The sequence below is a fragment of the Mus pahari genome, chromosome 3, assembly GCF_900095145.1.
Source record: "Mus pahari chromosome 3, PAHARI_EIJ_v1.1, whole genome shotgun sequence".
Classification (NCBI taxonomy): Eukaryota; Metazoa; Chordata; class Mammalia; order Rodentia; family Muridae; genus Mus; species Mus pahari.
The window spans coordinates 65,690,234-65,707,272 of record NC_034592.1 but is presented as its reverse complement, the minus strand read 5'-3'; the positions used below and the strand labels follow the sequence as shown (position 1 = coordinate 65,707,272).

The following is a 17,039-nucleotide window of genomic DNA, read 5'->3' as shown; positions in this document are numbered from 1 at the left end:
ACTGGGAAGAGAGGCCCCTTGGTCTTGCAAACTTTATATGACCCAGCATAAGGGAAGGCCTGGGCCAAGTAGTGGGAATGGGTGGGTAGGGGAGCAGGGGCGGGGGGGGTGTATAGGGAACTTTCGGGATAGCATTTGAAATGTAAATAAAGAAAATAATAATAATAAAAAAATTTAAAAAAAGAAATAATATTATTTGATTAAGTAGATTTTAGTGTCCTTTACCCTTTGTAAAACATTCTCTCTAAAGGAGAAAAGTATGTTACTTTCTTTTAAGTCAGTCTATTTTTATCTCCGTCATTTGTTCTTGTCTAGTAAAGTGTGTTTTGTCATTTTCTGATCTGGTCTTAAATAACAGAATATCAGGTTTGAAGTTTAAACCAAGGCTCCAAGATGATAAATGCCAAAGAATAACCCAAGCTGTGAAGAGCAATGTCAAAGAAGTTTCAGAATCCTGTTATAAACCTTTTAGTATGAGTTTGAATAAATGAAATATTAAGTTATGAAAATAGAAAAGCATTTATGAAAAAGAATTCCAGTAAAGAGATCCCAATAGTGAAGAGGTGGAATTACTCCTTCTTACTCCAAATCAATGGAAACGAGTCTCCCTGGGAAGAGAGGGCTTATAGCTAAAGGCACACTGGAAATGGAATATTATCCTACCTGAGAGAGTGGAAAATTACATGAGCCAATAGGGAGACGACTGTACAGGCTTGAGATCTTCCAAGTGCATTATGGGAACAAATGCCTCCCGAGGGCTACATGTGAACATATTTGAGTGGAACAAGCTCTGAAAATGTAACAGCAAGTTTCTGGGAGGTTATAAGACAGTAGGATGTTCTTGTTCTGTCAACAGACTGGGGTGAAACTTCCAGCTATGGTCCTTAATGTGAATCTGAACATGCCTCACATCCGCTTACAAAATACATAGTCTACATACCTGCCTGGTCTTGCGAGTAAAAACTGTGTGGCTCTAGTACTGGTCCAGGAGGCATTCGGGTCTCCCTTTATGTTTATCTGAAACTTTGTTCAATTTTTAATCAGTTCTCTTCAACGTCTTGGGCAGCATTGGAATAGTTTCCACACTAATGCTTTCCTTATCTTCAGGGTTTATATAAAGCTGGAAGTTTATATAAAGCGCTAAGACTATAAATTCTATTAATTTGTTTTGGCAGATTATTTTATCTGAAACATTACCAGTCTCTCATACTCATTCTAATTTATTTTAAATTCATAGCAGCAGCCAATCAGTACATGGTTAAAGACATTGGCCATTGAGATTTGTTTAAACTTGGTTTCAGTAAAAGAAATATCCAGGAAAACCACACAGTCCTGCATGTGATTTAGTAAATGCTTCTCTCGTATATTTTGTCTCTGTGTTTCCAGACTAAGCTGCAACTTCAAAGGTTAAACAATCATGCGAAGATGTGTTGTCGTACTCTGCAAAATCCCTGGCTGAAAGAAAAAGACTCCATCTTTGGAGAAACACACTACTACAAAATCCATTATCAAGTCCCGGTCTTTGGCACTTTACAAGCCGCTCCCTCCTGGGAATGTTAGTGCACCCCCTCTCCACCAAAGGCCAATTTTGTCTTACCTATTTGTTATTTGATGTTTTTAGGTGAACTTGATCTTCATAAGAACTCAGAAGAGTTAGGAAATACTGAAGAAAAGCATGCTGACACACGTCCATAGGTGTGAACGAACGTTAAGAGTTCAATTGTTTTAAACACAAGAGGTAATGTAACCTTTGAGACAAGAAACCTAAATTTTTTTTGTTTAATTTTATTTTTCTACTTTACATCCTGCTCACTGCCTCCTCCTGGTCCCCCCTTCCCACAATCCTTCTCCCATCTCCCTTCCATTTCTCCTCTGAGTGGGTGTGGGACCCCCTGGGAAAGACCCCGCCCCTCCCACCCCACCCTGGCACTTCAAGCCTCTGAGAGGCTAAGTGCTTCCTCTCCCACTGAGGCCGACAGCACAGGCCAACTAGAATCCCACGTGTAGGCAGTTTGGGGGATAACCCCAGTTCCAGTTGTTCGGTACATACATGAAGACCAAGCTGCACATAAGAAACATATAAGAAACCTAATTTCTAAAGTGAATTATTTATTTAACACATTCAGAGACAGAGGACTCATTTAAATACTATTCTTTTTTATTTTTATTTTTTGGTATTCTTTTTTAAAAATTGCTTTTTAAAACAAGTACATTTTATTTACTGAGATTACAATTTTAATACTTTAAGCACAATAAGTTATATTTTATATGGCTTATGAAAAAGATTCCAGAAGAAATTCTTACAATGGGAGAAGACTTAGAATTACTTTTTTAGGGCATATAAGGAACCATTAATAACATAAATATCATGTTTGCTAGAAATCTGTGGACAATAATGGTCTTGTTTTTAAAAATGGCTTCTATGACTTGCTTTCCATCTGCCAGATTGATAACCCTAGAAATAATGCTGTAGAAACATGAAGACTATTTCTATATATTACATATATAGAGAACCATGAAGTTTTAATGAGCAGATATATTAATACTAATGTCTAATCAAACAGAACCACTGCCTTAGAAGGAAACAGGATGAACATACAACTAGAGAGGATCAAGTATATATAAATGTCTTAAATATTACAAAATGCATTGTCAAACAAATTGCACATGCTGCAAGGAACATTGTATTGCTCTAGTAGCAGGGGCACAGGAAAGTGGTAAGGGAGCCATGACAGACCCTTGAGATTTTGTCATTGACTCTTCAGATTCTGGTTTGAAAGAGTTAAATGTGATTTGGCATTTGAGGCAATTCTTCAGTAATTGTGCAAAGACTCACTTGTGAGCATCTTAGATATGTTACATTAGGTATCCCATGGTGGCTATAATTCCTGTTTTATACATGAAGGTTGGAAATAGAGCAAATCACCAAGTGGCTTTTTAGAATCTCATGCCCATTTATGTATTTAATTGCTAGCAAGCATTATAAGGACTGTCCATACTTTCCACACAGGTTGTTTATTTATTAGCTCTAGCAATCCTGGTCACTTAAGGTGAACCTGACTATGAATATGCATAATTAAGCAATATTCCTCCCAATAGGACACTTGCAACCCAACATTTATTATATATCACCACAAAAAGACTAGAAAACCGATTGGGTCAGCATTTTCTAAATATGTATGACTATTTACCCAAAATGTATGTAGAGAATACAATTCACCAGTGTGTTTACTAAAATGACTGTTCAGTGTATGAAAAAAGTGTACTGGAACTAAAAACTGTGTAAAACACAGACATTTAAAACAGCTAGAAAGCAATTATAATGTAGGTAAGTCAATTGCTATTCACTACAAATCTTATTTCTGGCAGAGTGTATAAGTCCTACGTAAAAAAAGCCATTGAGTAGCTGACCCTTATGTAGACTAAATAATATTCTTCACTTTTTTCCTTGTTTATTTTTAGTTTCCCAAACTTGTAGTTTTCATGTGAGACATGTTTTGAAGCCCTTAGTCTTCATGGAATGGTTAAATTGAACTAAATACTAAATGCATGCCCTCGCACATTTATCACTTTTGGGTGCCTAGGGGAAAAGATACTCTCAGAAAGTTTCAAGAACATAATACATCATTTCTTACAACATCTTCTGAATCTCTCTCTTGAGTTTATTTTTGTGATCTAACGGAAATGTTCTATCTCCTAACTAACATCTACCCAAACCACCTTCCCATCCCTTCTCTGATCTCATTTTCATTTGATTTTTATTTCAGGAAAATGAAAGCAGCATGCAAAACACGCAACGACCTTGATTTTCTTAAAAAAATAAAATATTTTTGGCTCAGTCCATGTTAGTGGACTCCTCTATAAGGAACAAGAGCATAAATTCCAGTCTAGTAACTGAGCCCAGAAGTTCCCATGAGTTATCATTAGGATTCTGGCCACTGTTTCTGCCATGGTTTTCCTTCCACGATTTGGTCATCTTAGCCAGAGAAATCTTTTAAGACTGAAAGCTGGATGCTTTCAAGTTTTCATCATTTTTAACTTGTGTAGAAGATGGAATGGGTTTCAATATACTACTTGCACTGTGTTACTCAAGAGTGATGCAAAAACACAATTGTCAACAAGCAAGGACAACGACAAGAAGAAGAAAATAAACAAACAAAAGAGTAAAGGAAAAGCAAAACAAAATGATGAAAAGACCCTGTTTTCTTGCAATGCTGATCTGGTAAGACCGTCTTGTTTTAAATGCATGGGAACAGAATGAGAATCAGAGCTGTCTTCAGAAGTGCCAGCAACAGCTGACCTTAAGAGCTGCTGCACAGTGATTGGATGAACATCTCCTTGGGCCTCCAGCTGGGAAACTCCAGTGCCATCTTCTCCTGAAGTCATCGACCATCCTACAACCTCCATTGAGTTTTAAGGTACTAGTGTATCACCCATGAGTTTGTGGTCATATTATAGGTCGCAGCTTGCTGTAGGGCCAAAGTAACAAGGAACATCAGCCATTGCAGGAAAAGGGTGCTTGGGGGGAAGACAGAATTTTCCTTCTGGGATATTGTTACCACTAGAATAAAAAGATATATTACAGGCTGAGGCATAAGAGGTTTGTGTGTGCGTGTGTGTGTGTGTGTGTGTGTGTGTGTGTTGTAGGTGTGTGCACTCATGCTCAGAGATGTATGGAAGTATGGAAGCCCATACTTTTCTGTATAGCTAATACTGTTTGATGTGACTTTTTAATTTTACTGAAGAGAAATGAACAGCAACCCTCAGAGGCCCTGCTTCTTGGTCATGATTTGCCTGAGCATGTTTGAAGCCTTTCCTTGACCTGTTGGCCTTTTCTTGTTTTTAGCTAACAGGAATGATCAAGCCCAATTAGATGTTGTAGCATTTTCACTGTACATACCTTTCAGGGATTGCGAACTTCATGAAAGGTGACAGCTGGAATGGAATGAACAGTTACTGTCAATTAAATGATGTGCAGAAAGGTTTGCCCATCCTAATGAGCTGCTTCTTGCACCTGTGTTTTCCCCAGGTTCCTCAAGGCTAAGCAATATTTCAGAGAGGGGCATGACCAGAAGCGTTTAAGCCTAAGTAGTGAGGTCTTTATAACTCACAACTTAGATCTACTTTAATGTGTAAGCCATATTCTCTATGCATATTTAGTATGCATTTATTGTATTTAAGATACATTGTGTGTAGACTGTATAAAATGCTTTTAAATGTTTTGTGAATTAGATTCCTGGTGTTATTATCGTCTAAATCTTGTTAAATAATTGAATTGTATTATAGCCATTATAATGTGATAGATATTTTAAATATCAACAGTAAAGATTGATCTATAATAATGTGTCTAGAAGATTAATAGAAATGTGTATCTTAGTAGCCTTTGTCCTTTAAAATGGACATTTTATTTCTATTTATGGAAAAACTGTAACTACTGCTTTTCATGTCTTCTTTTTTAAAAATGAGATATTTACTATCTAGAAAATATTCTGCTTTCAAAGTAGAATCTGAGAGTCTAAGAAGTCTAATTACTATTGTTCCTAATTGAGCCAGTCGTCTTTCAGTAAAGCTAGAATCTTTGGAGGGAATAATAAAATGAAGCTCTGCTCCTCTCATGGCATAGAAAATACATCTATTTTGTTCCTTTGATCTCTATGCTTGGTTAGTGTAAATTAAAGAATACGCACATTGATCAGTGTATGTTTGCTAGCATAATTGTCCAGGCTATGTGACTTACAGAGCACTGTGACCAACTTGCAGGGGTAGCTGGGGAGGCACACTGCCTCAGAGCCATCACACTGCCTGGACCATGCATGCTACTCCTCACCTCCCTCCCTTTTCTTCCTATCTCCACGATGCCCAATGTGTCTCATATTTTACCTTTGGCCTTCCACACTCCTTCCTTCCTCTTTCCACAGGACAGCTCCTACTGGAAGCTAATAAGTAGGGGTCACACCAGAAATCACAGGTACCTCCAAATGTACAGATAATGGTGTGAAAGACCACACCATGAGGCGGGACTGTCTCTCTCCAAAGGTTGTAGCATCTGCTTTGCATTTGTACTCACAGCTACCCACCATATACTTGCAAGTTCATTTGCCTTTTCATTTAACCAGAACTTTACTTTTTAACATGACAACCTATGATTCTTGTGTTTTTATTATGCTGTAACTCTCTGTATTTCCTACTATATATGATTGCTAAATAAATCATATTTGATGGAAATTATCCTGACCCATTTAGTCTTCAGTTTGATTTCTTTTAGTAGATTGTTGACAGATTGGGGAAATCTGGAGAAACTGGGAGTAAACCAAATAAAAAGTAATTTGAGCTTGTTCAGAACATGATTTTTTTTTCCTATAAAGGAAATGATCCTTGATCATTTTATCATGAGATGCAAGTGCCTGGCTAGAAGAATGGCTCACATGTAAATGTGGAAATAAGAGTTTATTTTCCCTAGGAAGGTAAAGTTTTAAAGAATAGCCATTCCCACTGTAGTGTACATATAATACTCGGAATGCCACATACAAAGTCCTGTCCTAGGTGATCGAAAAGAGAGAAAAACCAACAAAAATATGGACATGAGTTGTCCATATAAAAATAATACAAAGTGACAAAAATGAATTGACAAGAAAATAAAAGTATTGCCTGTTTTCCGTGTGTAGCTTCTACTCAGATTATTAACATTTTTATTTTAACAGTAATCCAGCAGCAGTATTGATACATTCAAGAAAGGCAAGTCTCAAGAGCCATTCTTGTCCAAAGCCATGCAGTCCAGTAGCAGATACCACCAATTTAGTTCTGGATGTCTGTGGTACCCAAAGACCTATTCTTTCCACAATGTCTGTGTGGAGAAGGCTGGAAGCACAGAGTGGTAGAAAGCCATGTGAAAAAAGAGCAAAGTGGAAAAAAGAGACTGTCGGGTATGGCCGGTTCTTCACCATTTAGGACAGATCCGAGGCAATATTTTAGAGCTGAAAGGACAGTAATGATACTATGCATTACAGTATCATTTCTGTGGAAAAATTATAAATACTTAACATGCAAATTTTATATATGCTTATTTATATTCTATTTGAGACATTTAACCAACTTTTCTGAAATTGGACAGCTCTCTTTATATCTCAGATGAGCATGGTTTTTAATCTTGAATAATTGAAGATCAAATGCATTTTCTTTGTCATATTCCTGCCTTAACTTACTATCTCTTTTTAAATTTAATAGAGAGCATTGGTTTTGTTGTTGTTGCTTCGTTTTTTGTTTTTTGTTTTTTTTTCCCATAAAACACCCAATGTTTTACTCAAGGAATTGACCTTGTGAGCATCGCACCATAAGGAAATTGAGATAAATGTTTAGAAGAAAGTATTAAAAGTCACTCCAACACAAAAGATAAGGTGAAATGAGTTAGTTCTCAAGAAATCTCTCCTTGATGCTTACCATGCACATGAGCTCCCTGATGGCACATCTCTAAACAACCACAGAAGACAGAAAAAGGAAAAGAGGATGAAAAGGTGGCCAAGAAGTGACTGAGTGCTCATAGCACTTTGATAGCATTCTTTTCTAAACAACATACCCTGACTGTGCAGTAAGTTCCACATAGAACTGAGCTCTAGGTTCTGCCTTGCCCTGAAGTTTAAAAGTACCCTTGTTGCGAGCCATAGCATTCGCCATTATAGGATGGCGCTGGCTTCCACTGCCCATCTGATAATAATAATGACTCAGCACAAGTCCTCTTTGCCCAGCCTTATGTGATTGAAGTGATTCTTGCTTTAGCCTATCCCGTGGCAACAGTAAGACACAGAGCACCTGGGCAGTAAACGCTCCAGTATATAGGGTGGCCTTGCTAGTCCATTAGTGTTCCCTGTAGCATCATGAAAGGTGTTCCTGAATAAAGTGCTGTTGAGAAGGATCTCTCAGGCATCGCGTCGTTCTTGCTGGTCAAGGCCGGTCGCGACATACCCTGAGAGGACTAAGTCTCTCATCTAAGCCAGAGATTCTCAACCTTCCTAATGCTGAGACCCTTTAATAGAGTTCCTCATGTTGTGGCGACCCCTAACCAAAAGATTATTTTCATTGCTACTTTATAGCTGTAATTTTGCTATGGCTATGAATAAAAATGTAAATACCTGTGTTTTCTGATAGTCTTAGTTGTTCCTTGTGAAATGGTCCTTTGACCCTCAACAAGGTTGCCACCCACAGGTTGTGGAGCATTGATCTAAGCTCAATTAAAAAAAAAAACAAAAAAAAAAAAAACTTTTTTGGTTCCATGAACCAAAGTTTGGCAGAAGCCTGATCTGGAATCAAAACTGGTCCAGTAGCCCCTCCACATATTTTACAAAAATATCAAATACTTAGTAGATACTGGGTCAGGAGCACTTTGCCATGGGGCACAGCAGAACAATACATTTACCCGAGAGGTAGTAGTAGATTCGGTAATCTCTACTAGCACTTTCTGTGGGGTAGGCAGAAACTAAGTTATCTCTCTCTGTCTTGGGGTTAGCGGTCTGTGGCTTGCTATTGATGGTTGTCGTGGTATTCCCTCAATAGTGGCTGCACTTGTACTATCCACTTAAGGCCATTGAATCAATTAGTTGGGGGGCACTTAAGGGAAAGAATGATTGTGGTAGGTCTAAGTATCTAAGCGAAGCCATCAAAAGTGAGTTAGTTTTCTAAGGATGAGGTGAAAAGATAACTGGAAATCTCAGAGGATGTGGCCTTAGTGGGGATGCCCAAGAAGGAGTCCCAGGAGGCACAGATGGCGGTGGACAGGGAGTCACAGCTAGTAAGGTAAGTCTGGGAGGAGTACTGGAGTTAGAGATAACAGTAAAGGCACTCAGAACACCAACATCCCAGGTGTTCTCAGAAATGGAGGAGACACTGGAGATGCCCAGCAGGAAGGCTAGTAGGTAGATTAGGAGACCATAAAGGTATATAACAGGGACTGTTCCATGACATTGGTCCTGCTATGGGAAGCACTTTCATTGAGAAGGAGGGAGAGGATGAGGAAGCCTGCTCCCGTGAGAAGCATCAGATAAGTTATCAGAATTCTAAGCCTTTTCAAGGCATCTATCATGACTGCCCTCCGAGGGACCCAACAAGCAGCCAAAAGAGTCAAATGCAGGTATTTGCACCCAACCAATGGACAGAAGCAGCTGACCCCTGTCGTTGAGTTGGGGAAGGCTGAAAGAAGCTGAGGAAAAGGGCGATTCTGTAGGAGAACCAGCCGTCTTGGTTAATCTGGACCCCTGAGATCTTTCAAATACTGGGCCACCAAACAGAGAGCATACACCAGCTGATATGAGGCCCCCCAACACACATACAGTAGAGGACTTCCAGNTCTGTGTTCATTCAGAGATGAAGCACCTAACCCTCAAGAGACTGGAGGCCCCAGGAAGTTTAGAGGCCAGGTGGTTTGGGGAGTGGGGGCATGCACGTGTAGATGGGGTGGGGAGGAAGTGTGGGATATACAACAGTCAGAGGGTGGATGGGGAGGGGTGGGAAATGGAATATGGAGTGTAAAAAATGAATTACAAATAAAATTAAATTAAAAGAAAAAATAAATATAAGCCTTTTCATGAGCCTGAGTTTGACTGATCTTCTGTTTCAGATTCATCCTTTTGCATTGGTCTATTTCTCCTCAGTTCTAGATCTCTTCTAGATCTATTTCTAGATCTCTTCTAGGTATATTTCTAGATCTCTCTCTTCTCAGTCATGTTCTAACTTGTATTTTAATGCACCACACATGACAGTTCTTTTACTTCCTTTGTCTTCCTTGATTTGTTTTTTCTAAGCATCTTTCAAGTACACTCTGAGCCCTGGGGTGTCCGCCATGCTGTGGCTATCTGGCATGCTATCAGTGTCATGCACAGATCTGTCCTGTCACTCAAAGCATCTAGCAGTGTCACTGTTGTCAGACTGTTACTGAGCTTGTGTTGACCTTTGTCTTCAGGATGGCCATCATCATCACGAGTACTGGAAACATCACCCTGGCCACTATGAGCCAGTTGGTCTTTATCTAGATCTAGATCTGGAAAAATTCCCACCTATGGTGATATGTCTAAAAGACTAGTGAGGAGATGGCCCATAGCAAAGTCTTCAAGGATTTATGGCAAGGAGCAAACACCAAACAGCATGCCCAAGAAGAGAAAGAGTAAAAGCAGGTCAAGATGGAGGTTTACAGGTTCTTGTCAAGAACAGAGGACTCCAGGAAATGGAGTGTTCAAGATCAATATGTTGCAAGTGCACATATGTTACAGTGGTATCGCTTGGTCATCTTGTGGGAAGTCTAACAGTAGGACAAGGGCTGTCTTTGAATTTGTTGCTGGCTTTTGGGATCCTTTTCATCTAACTTATTTGCCTCCTCCTACTTTATTTTTTTTTAATTGGTTATTTTATTTATTTACATTTCTAATGTTATCTACCTTCCCAGTTTCCCCTCCACACACCCTCTATCCCTTCTACCCTCCATCCTTCCCTGCCTCTATGAGGGTGCTCCCCAGCCCAGTCTCCCACCTCAGTGCCTTAGCATTCCCCTAACCTGGGTCATCAAGCCTCCATAGGACCAAGGGGCTCCCCTTCCATTGATGCCAGATAAGGTAATCCACTGCTACATAAGCAGCTGGAGCCATGGGTCTGTCCATGTATATTCTTTGGTTGGTGGTTGTAGTGGCTATTCCTGGTTGTCAACTTGACTATATTTGAAATGAACTACAATCCAGAATTGGAAGGCTCACCAGTGGACCTAATCTGGAGACTGGGAGATAGACGTTTCTGATCTGGATCTTGGTATGGAGATCTTGAGACACAGTGGTGATTGAATCCAGAAGATTAAGACAGGGAGATCTCNGAGTCCAAGNTCATCTGGGATTAAAGGTGTGGTGGCACACACNTTTAATCTGGGCTACACCTTCTGCTGGGGACCATATAAGNACATTGGAAGAAGGGAGTCTGNCTCTNGCTCTTTCGCCTTCTTGCGGTGTGGGACTCNGCAACTGCTAGATCCTTGGACTTCCATTCACAGCTACTACTGAACCATTGTTGGGATTTGGACTGCAGACTGTAAGTCATCAATAAATTCCTTTACTATATAGAGACTATCTGCAAGTTCTGTGACTCTAGTGAACCTTGACTAATACAGTGGTTTAGTCCCTGGGATCGTTAAGGGGTCTAGTTGGTTGATATTACTGTTCTTCTCATGGGGTTGCAAACCCCTTCAATTCCTTCGGTTCCTCCCCTAACTCCTCCATTGGGGTCCCCATGCTCAGTCTAATGTTTGGCTGTATTTGCATCTGTATTGGTCAGGTTCTGGCAGAGCCTTTCAGGGCACATTAGCATCAGCAATATTGGCATCAGCAATATTGTCTGGATTTGGTGTCTGCATAACGGATGGATCCTTAGGTGGGGACAGTCTCTGGGTGGCCTTTCCTTCAGTTTCTGTTCCACTCTTTGTTCCTGCATTTCTTTTTGATTGGAGCAGTTCTGGATTAATATTTTAGAGATGGGTGGATGGCCCCATCCACTGGATTTGGTCTCTGCAGGTTCTATCTCCTCTTTGTTGAGTATTTTGGCTAATGTCATCCCTGTTGGGTCCTGGGAACCTCTTAGGCCCCTGGAATCTGGGATTTTCTAGTGACTACCCCTAGTTACCCCTCCCCTACTGTTACAAACATCTATTCAAATTCTTGACCCTCAGTACTTCTCCCTGTCTCCTCCTGAATCTGACCCTGCCCCCCTTTCCCTCCCCCTCTTCTCTCCCTCGAGATCCCTCCCTCCTCTGTCTCCGAGGTTATTTTCTTCCCCCTTCTGAGTAGGACTGAAGCATCCATACTTTGGTCTTCCTTCTTCTTGGGTTTCATACGGTCTGTGAGTTGTATCCCGATGAGAGGAGGTGCTGAGCCTCACTGAAATGATCTGTCATATTCAGTTGATATCTGTGGGAGGCCAACCTTTTTCTGAAGAGAAATGGAGACAGGAGTGGGCAGAGGTGAGTAGGGTGCTGAAAGGAGAGGAGAGAGGGGAACTGCGATCAGGATATAATAATAAAAATAAGTAATTTTAAAAAAATGTTACAAGCATATCTGCAAATAAATGCTCTATTTCTGTATACTGACCACTCTGACAAAACCCAAAATATTGGCTCAGTTGATCCTTTTGCTTCTACTTTCCTTTCTCTTTCTACTTCTGGTTTTCTTTATTCTTTATAAACATCTGGATTTTATTTTATTTTTTTTTAATAAAATCATAGAATGTGTTCAAAGCTTTTGCCAAGCTGTTTATCCCTGCTTTTCAGTACCTTCACATTCTACTGCAGATGATACACTGACAAAGTCCATTTCATTTCCATTTCCTGTGTCATGGATAATCCTTCAGAAATATTTCATCTTCAAACCCACACCTTTTGAACCCAAGCTTGGATGGCTCAGGTATATGGCGCTTGTGGGGGACCTGAGTTCAGTTCCTAGCACTCATACCAGGCAGCTCAAAACTGCTTCTAACTCCAGTTCCAGTGGATCTTATATACCCTCTTCTGGCCTTTGAGGTACTTCCAATCATGTGCATACACTACTCCCAGTTACACACTTATTCACATAATTAAAAACAAATATAGCCTTTGAAAACAATGGCCAAGAACCCACTACAGTTTATACACTGCATGTTGAATTTGTTCTTTAAGTGTCTTTCCTGGGCTTCTGTTTGGTCTTAGTTTGTAGGTTTTATAAACTTTCCATGCCTGGTGGACAATATTGAGGTCTGTCTTGTGCTGACAGTATGTTTATTTGTCTGTTTATTTGTTAAGAAAAAATATGCAGTATCATTTACCACTCAAGACTTAAGAGAAACAGGAAGGGCAATTAAGAGAAACTTTTACTTCTTAAGATCTTTTGCTCTGCTTTCCTATTTTTCTATTCTTTTTATTCAATACAACTACTCCTTAATAAGGATAGTTAGTATCTACAATCCACAAAAAGTATAAAATAATGTGTGTAAAATCATGAATCTAAGAAGTGGAAGAGCCAAGGTTTGATGTCTAAGGAAGTCTGACTCAAAATCAGCAGGCATGGACCTACTCGCCATTTCTATATTTGTCACATTTTTTCAGATATTTATTTCTAAAACGAATGCTCTAAGAGAACAGGGTTTTCCGTGCCTAATAGCAGACGCTATGCTACTAGTGATAAATTCAGCCTTATATTCCAATACCTGAGTTGCCTTTGTTGTTCACAGGAGAGAGGAATCCTTTGCTCAATAGGAGGATATCACATGTGATTTTCAAAGTACCTAGGAAGATCTGTCTAGTAAGCACTTAAATACAAGGCTTTCAGTAAACCAGAGGTATTTAGTAAGTGCTGGGGCTCTCCTATGTGCCCTCATTTTTATAAACACGTGTCATGAACCTAAAGCTGTATTGTTTCCTTTAAAGTTGTATATAAGCAGATGTGATTCCTTATATGGGTAATTAGGGCGAACCAGAGAGGACTTTGGAATCAGTTTGTGTGGCCATTCTAGAAAGATGGCTCAGCTGCTTAGGTGCTTACCGCTCTTGCAAATGATTTGAGGTCAGTTTGCAGCACCCACAGGAGTAGCTCACAATAATGTATAACTTCTGCCCCAGAGGATCCAATGCTTTCTTCTGGGTTTTGCAAGTAAGCACAAGACTTGCAGGTGGTATGCATGCATAAGTGCAAACACATATACACATAAAAAAAAAAAAAACCCTCTTAAAAATCAGGAAATAAAAATAAATTTACAAAACTAATTATGATTTACTGAGTTGCCATTGGTCTGTCACACACTATACTAGCATTAGTGAGTACACAATGGCCAATATTACCCTTCACGAGGTACACATATGTTGTGAAGCTACTAGTGTCAAGTGTGTTTCATTTTTGTCTGCTTGATTTTCTAGGCAACCTTGGAGCCTACAGATGAATAGAGAAAAATACATTTGAAGAGTGAGTGCATAGCAGAATGAACGTGGGTTAAACATCAGGATGAAAGGCAGGGGGCTGTCTTTAGGAGAGGCGAATGATTTGAGCTAGAAATATGAAATACAAAACAAAGAAAGAAATAAAACACAGTACTTAGGTTGACTGTTGGAAGAAAGGGGGGCTGTTGAATCACAAGGCAAATAGTTCAAAGAGTACAGGACTGTGGCTGACAAGCCTTAGTCTGTGATATAGTTAGTGGGACCTTACCACGATATGGAATTACAGAAAGATTGGAGTTAGGTAAATATTAAGGGAGTTCTTCAAGGGCAAAGAGCCCTGTTATAAACAAATAATTCTTTGGTTTATCAAGGAAAACCAATTACCTCTATGTAGTTTGAGGTAATTGTGTTCAGTTGGGCAATGTCTTCTACATAGCGACAACCTGCCTCCTTCCTACGAGGGTGATGTTTTCTGTCTTCTGAGTATTGAGCATGTGTCCCGCTATAATTGAGCAAGGCTGCATTTGCCTCTTGGTCTGGGGTATGCCTTTCCACATTGAATTTCCATTTTGGAAAGTTCTGGAAAACTTTTAAATTCCTCTAACTGAATCCAAAATCCATAGCATTCAATTTTCCTCAAAGCAGAGCTAAATACAAAAAGCCCTTAACTGTGGCAAGGTCTCTGTTCTGGGCACTTCTGTCTGTCAGAGCTCATTGCTCAGCACATTCTGGTCCATTTGGAATTCAGATGCTCCAAAGGTTAGGAGAGCCAAGTCTGAAGGGGAGGGACAAAATCAAGGTTATTCCATGTATGGTTAATTTGAATTTCAAAATTTTGGAGAGAAACCAAAGATACATTTTTTAACTCCTGAAAAATAACTATTAACTATTAGCCACTAGAGTACTAATGCACCATGAAATAAATAGAGCTGAGGAATGTGGGAATGAGACCGAGGAGTGGGAGTGAGAGGTGATAGAGTCACATGATGAATTCTGGGAGATCTGACTCCAGAGATCAGTATCCGGGTGCAGATCTGAGTTTATTGCCCAGCTCAGAACCTTACATACCTGATTTAAGTCAATCCCAAGACCATAAATCCTTGGCCAGTTGTATCTCGCTGCACTGTCAGCATGCTCCAATGAAAGCTCGGCCTAATGAGGTAACTCAGGAGTGGGGCGAGTACCCTCACCTGTGAGGGCTTCAGTGAAGTCCAGGGAAGTGGCCACCACCCTGGCCTTCGTCCCTTTTTGCTGTTTCACTGGTGTGCCAAGAGCCATCTTAGATCAAACGCTATGTGTGGCACATCAGGACTCTTTGAGGAGTCTCACAAGCCTGTGGCCCCTTGCTCTCCATTCTGCCTTTCCCCCCCACAAGATTGGCTTCCACATCCCCCAACAGAGGTATGTATATCATGAGATCAGTGCAATAGTATAAAGGTTTATGGCCAAGAGCAGTTTGTTAAGGCAGTGAATTAGAATCTCCTTTCCCAAAAGAAGGTAGCTTTTTGTGGATAGCCTTTGCCATTAGAGAGCACACGAAGGAAAAGAAAATTTCTTCTCCGGTTTCATTTTCAACATCTTTGGCTCTGGAAGATGACAGAAATTTTGTGGGTTTCCCCCCCCTAAATTTATTTGGAAATTAGTTCTTTCTAAACTGTTATTTGATGAAGAAATAAGTTATCTCCAGTTCCTTAATGTGCTCATCCTAAAGACATTAAACTATACCAGAGAGCTCATTTTCTAGAAATTACTTTTATTATAACTGTTAAGGCTTAGGTAAAATATTAAGGCCTAGATGAAATGTTAAGGCCTAGGTAACAGTTACTTGGCTAACCTGCCATAATGGGGAAATGTTCTCATCTGTTTCTGCTGTTCCTAGGAAACTTTCTCATGCCAAGATTGTTATTCTGTTATGTTCTGTGAACTTGGCAACTAATCACGATAAAAGTCAATAGGAAACTTGGACCTGAAACAAGCACCCAACAACGTTTCAGGCACCTGTGTCTAAGCTTTTATGGTGTAAGCTGCTCCTTGGTTGCACCCCAACACCTGGGATGGACCCCAATCTAAGAGAGACACCTACCCCAGTATAAGAACATATCTGAAATAGGACTTCTATTTTTGAGTAGTAGTTGGTAAAGTTTAAGTGCCTAGGACTTCTCTGGGAACTGATATCTTGGTTGGCAAGTTAAGACATGAATTTTAGACAAGTCCCATCCTGGTAGACATGTTAGGAAATGAATATTAGGCAAGGGAAGTCTGCTGCTACAACTGAATACCCCAATCAATGGGAGCAGGATAAATGTATAACAAAGACATGTTCCTAAGGAAATACCTTATCCCTAAATCCCGATTGACATAGATGTTTATGGGGTTTTGGCCTTAAAAATCCTGTAGGATTGTAACTCAGGATCATGGTTCAGTTCCTGAATCTGTGCCATGGACCTGGAGTATACACTCAATAAACTCTCCAAGTCTGACCAACTTTTCATGTGGTTTGTGAGGCAGTTCCTAGACCCCAACAGTAATTACTGTATACATTTGAAAGCCAGTTAGGATAGAGTTTAGAGTTTGTGGCAGAACCTTCTCCTGGTGAATAAAGATTTCAAGGAACCAATCACTAGGTGAGTAGGCAGGACTTCCAGGTCAGAGAGAGGAAGAGGGGAGGCAGGAGAAAGATACTACCTTTTGGACAGGAGAAAGTATGAAGACACAATGTACGTAGTGAGAGGCCCCAGGTATAGGTGGAAGATCCACTGGGATGCGCCCCCGAGGGATTTATAAATTAAATAGCTTACAAAATCAGGATGCTAGTTTCTGCACCCAGCAATTGTGTTACCTGTAGATTCTCAACTGAGATTGTGTGGTGTTTTCCTTCATGTGGTGACTCAACTGAGTTCCTGAGAAAGGTACACCGGCAGGACACCCCAGACAGCCACGGGAATTTGGAAACATGGGGTGCGTGTGGCAACAGTCCGCCATGGGAATTTAGTAGGCCAGGTGGAGAGATTTCAGAGCTCTGAGTCAGAGAGTCTGCCTGACTGAGAACAGGCTGGCCTGTACACTGGTGCCTTGCCAGTGGTAGCGTGGATCGCATATATATATATTCACA

At 40.2% G+C, this 17,039-nt stretch overlaps 1 protein-coding gene across 4 annotated transcripts in view; it reads left to right on the top strand.

Moving 5' to 3' along the window:
• Pde1a (phosphodiesterase 1A) overlaps nucleotides 1-6,206 on the top strand; it is a 287,640-nt gene extending 281,434 nt beyond the window's left edge. For all 4 annotated transcript variants that reach the window (XM_029536147.1, XM_021192360.2, XM_021192362.2 and 1 more), the window contains 2 exons: nucleotides 1,622-1,738; nucleotides 3,768-6,206. In XM_029536147.1, coding sequence (XP_029392007.1) covers nucleotides 1,622-1,695 — 74 coding nt within the window. In that variant the 3' untranslated portion in view covers nucleotides 1,696-1,738; nucleotides 3,768-6,206. The remainder of the gene's footprint in view (nucleotides 1-1,621; nucleotides 1,739-3,767) is intronic.
• Nucleotides 6,207-17,039: the final 10,833 nt, after the last annotated feature.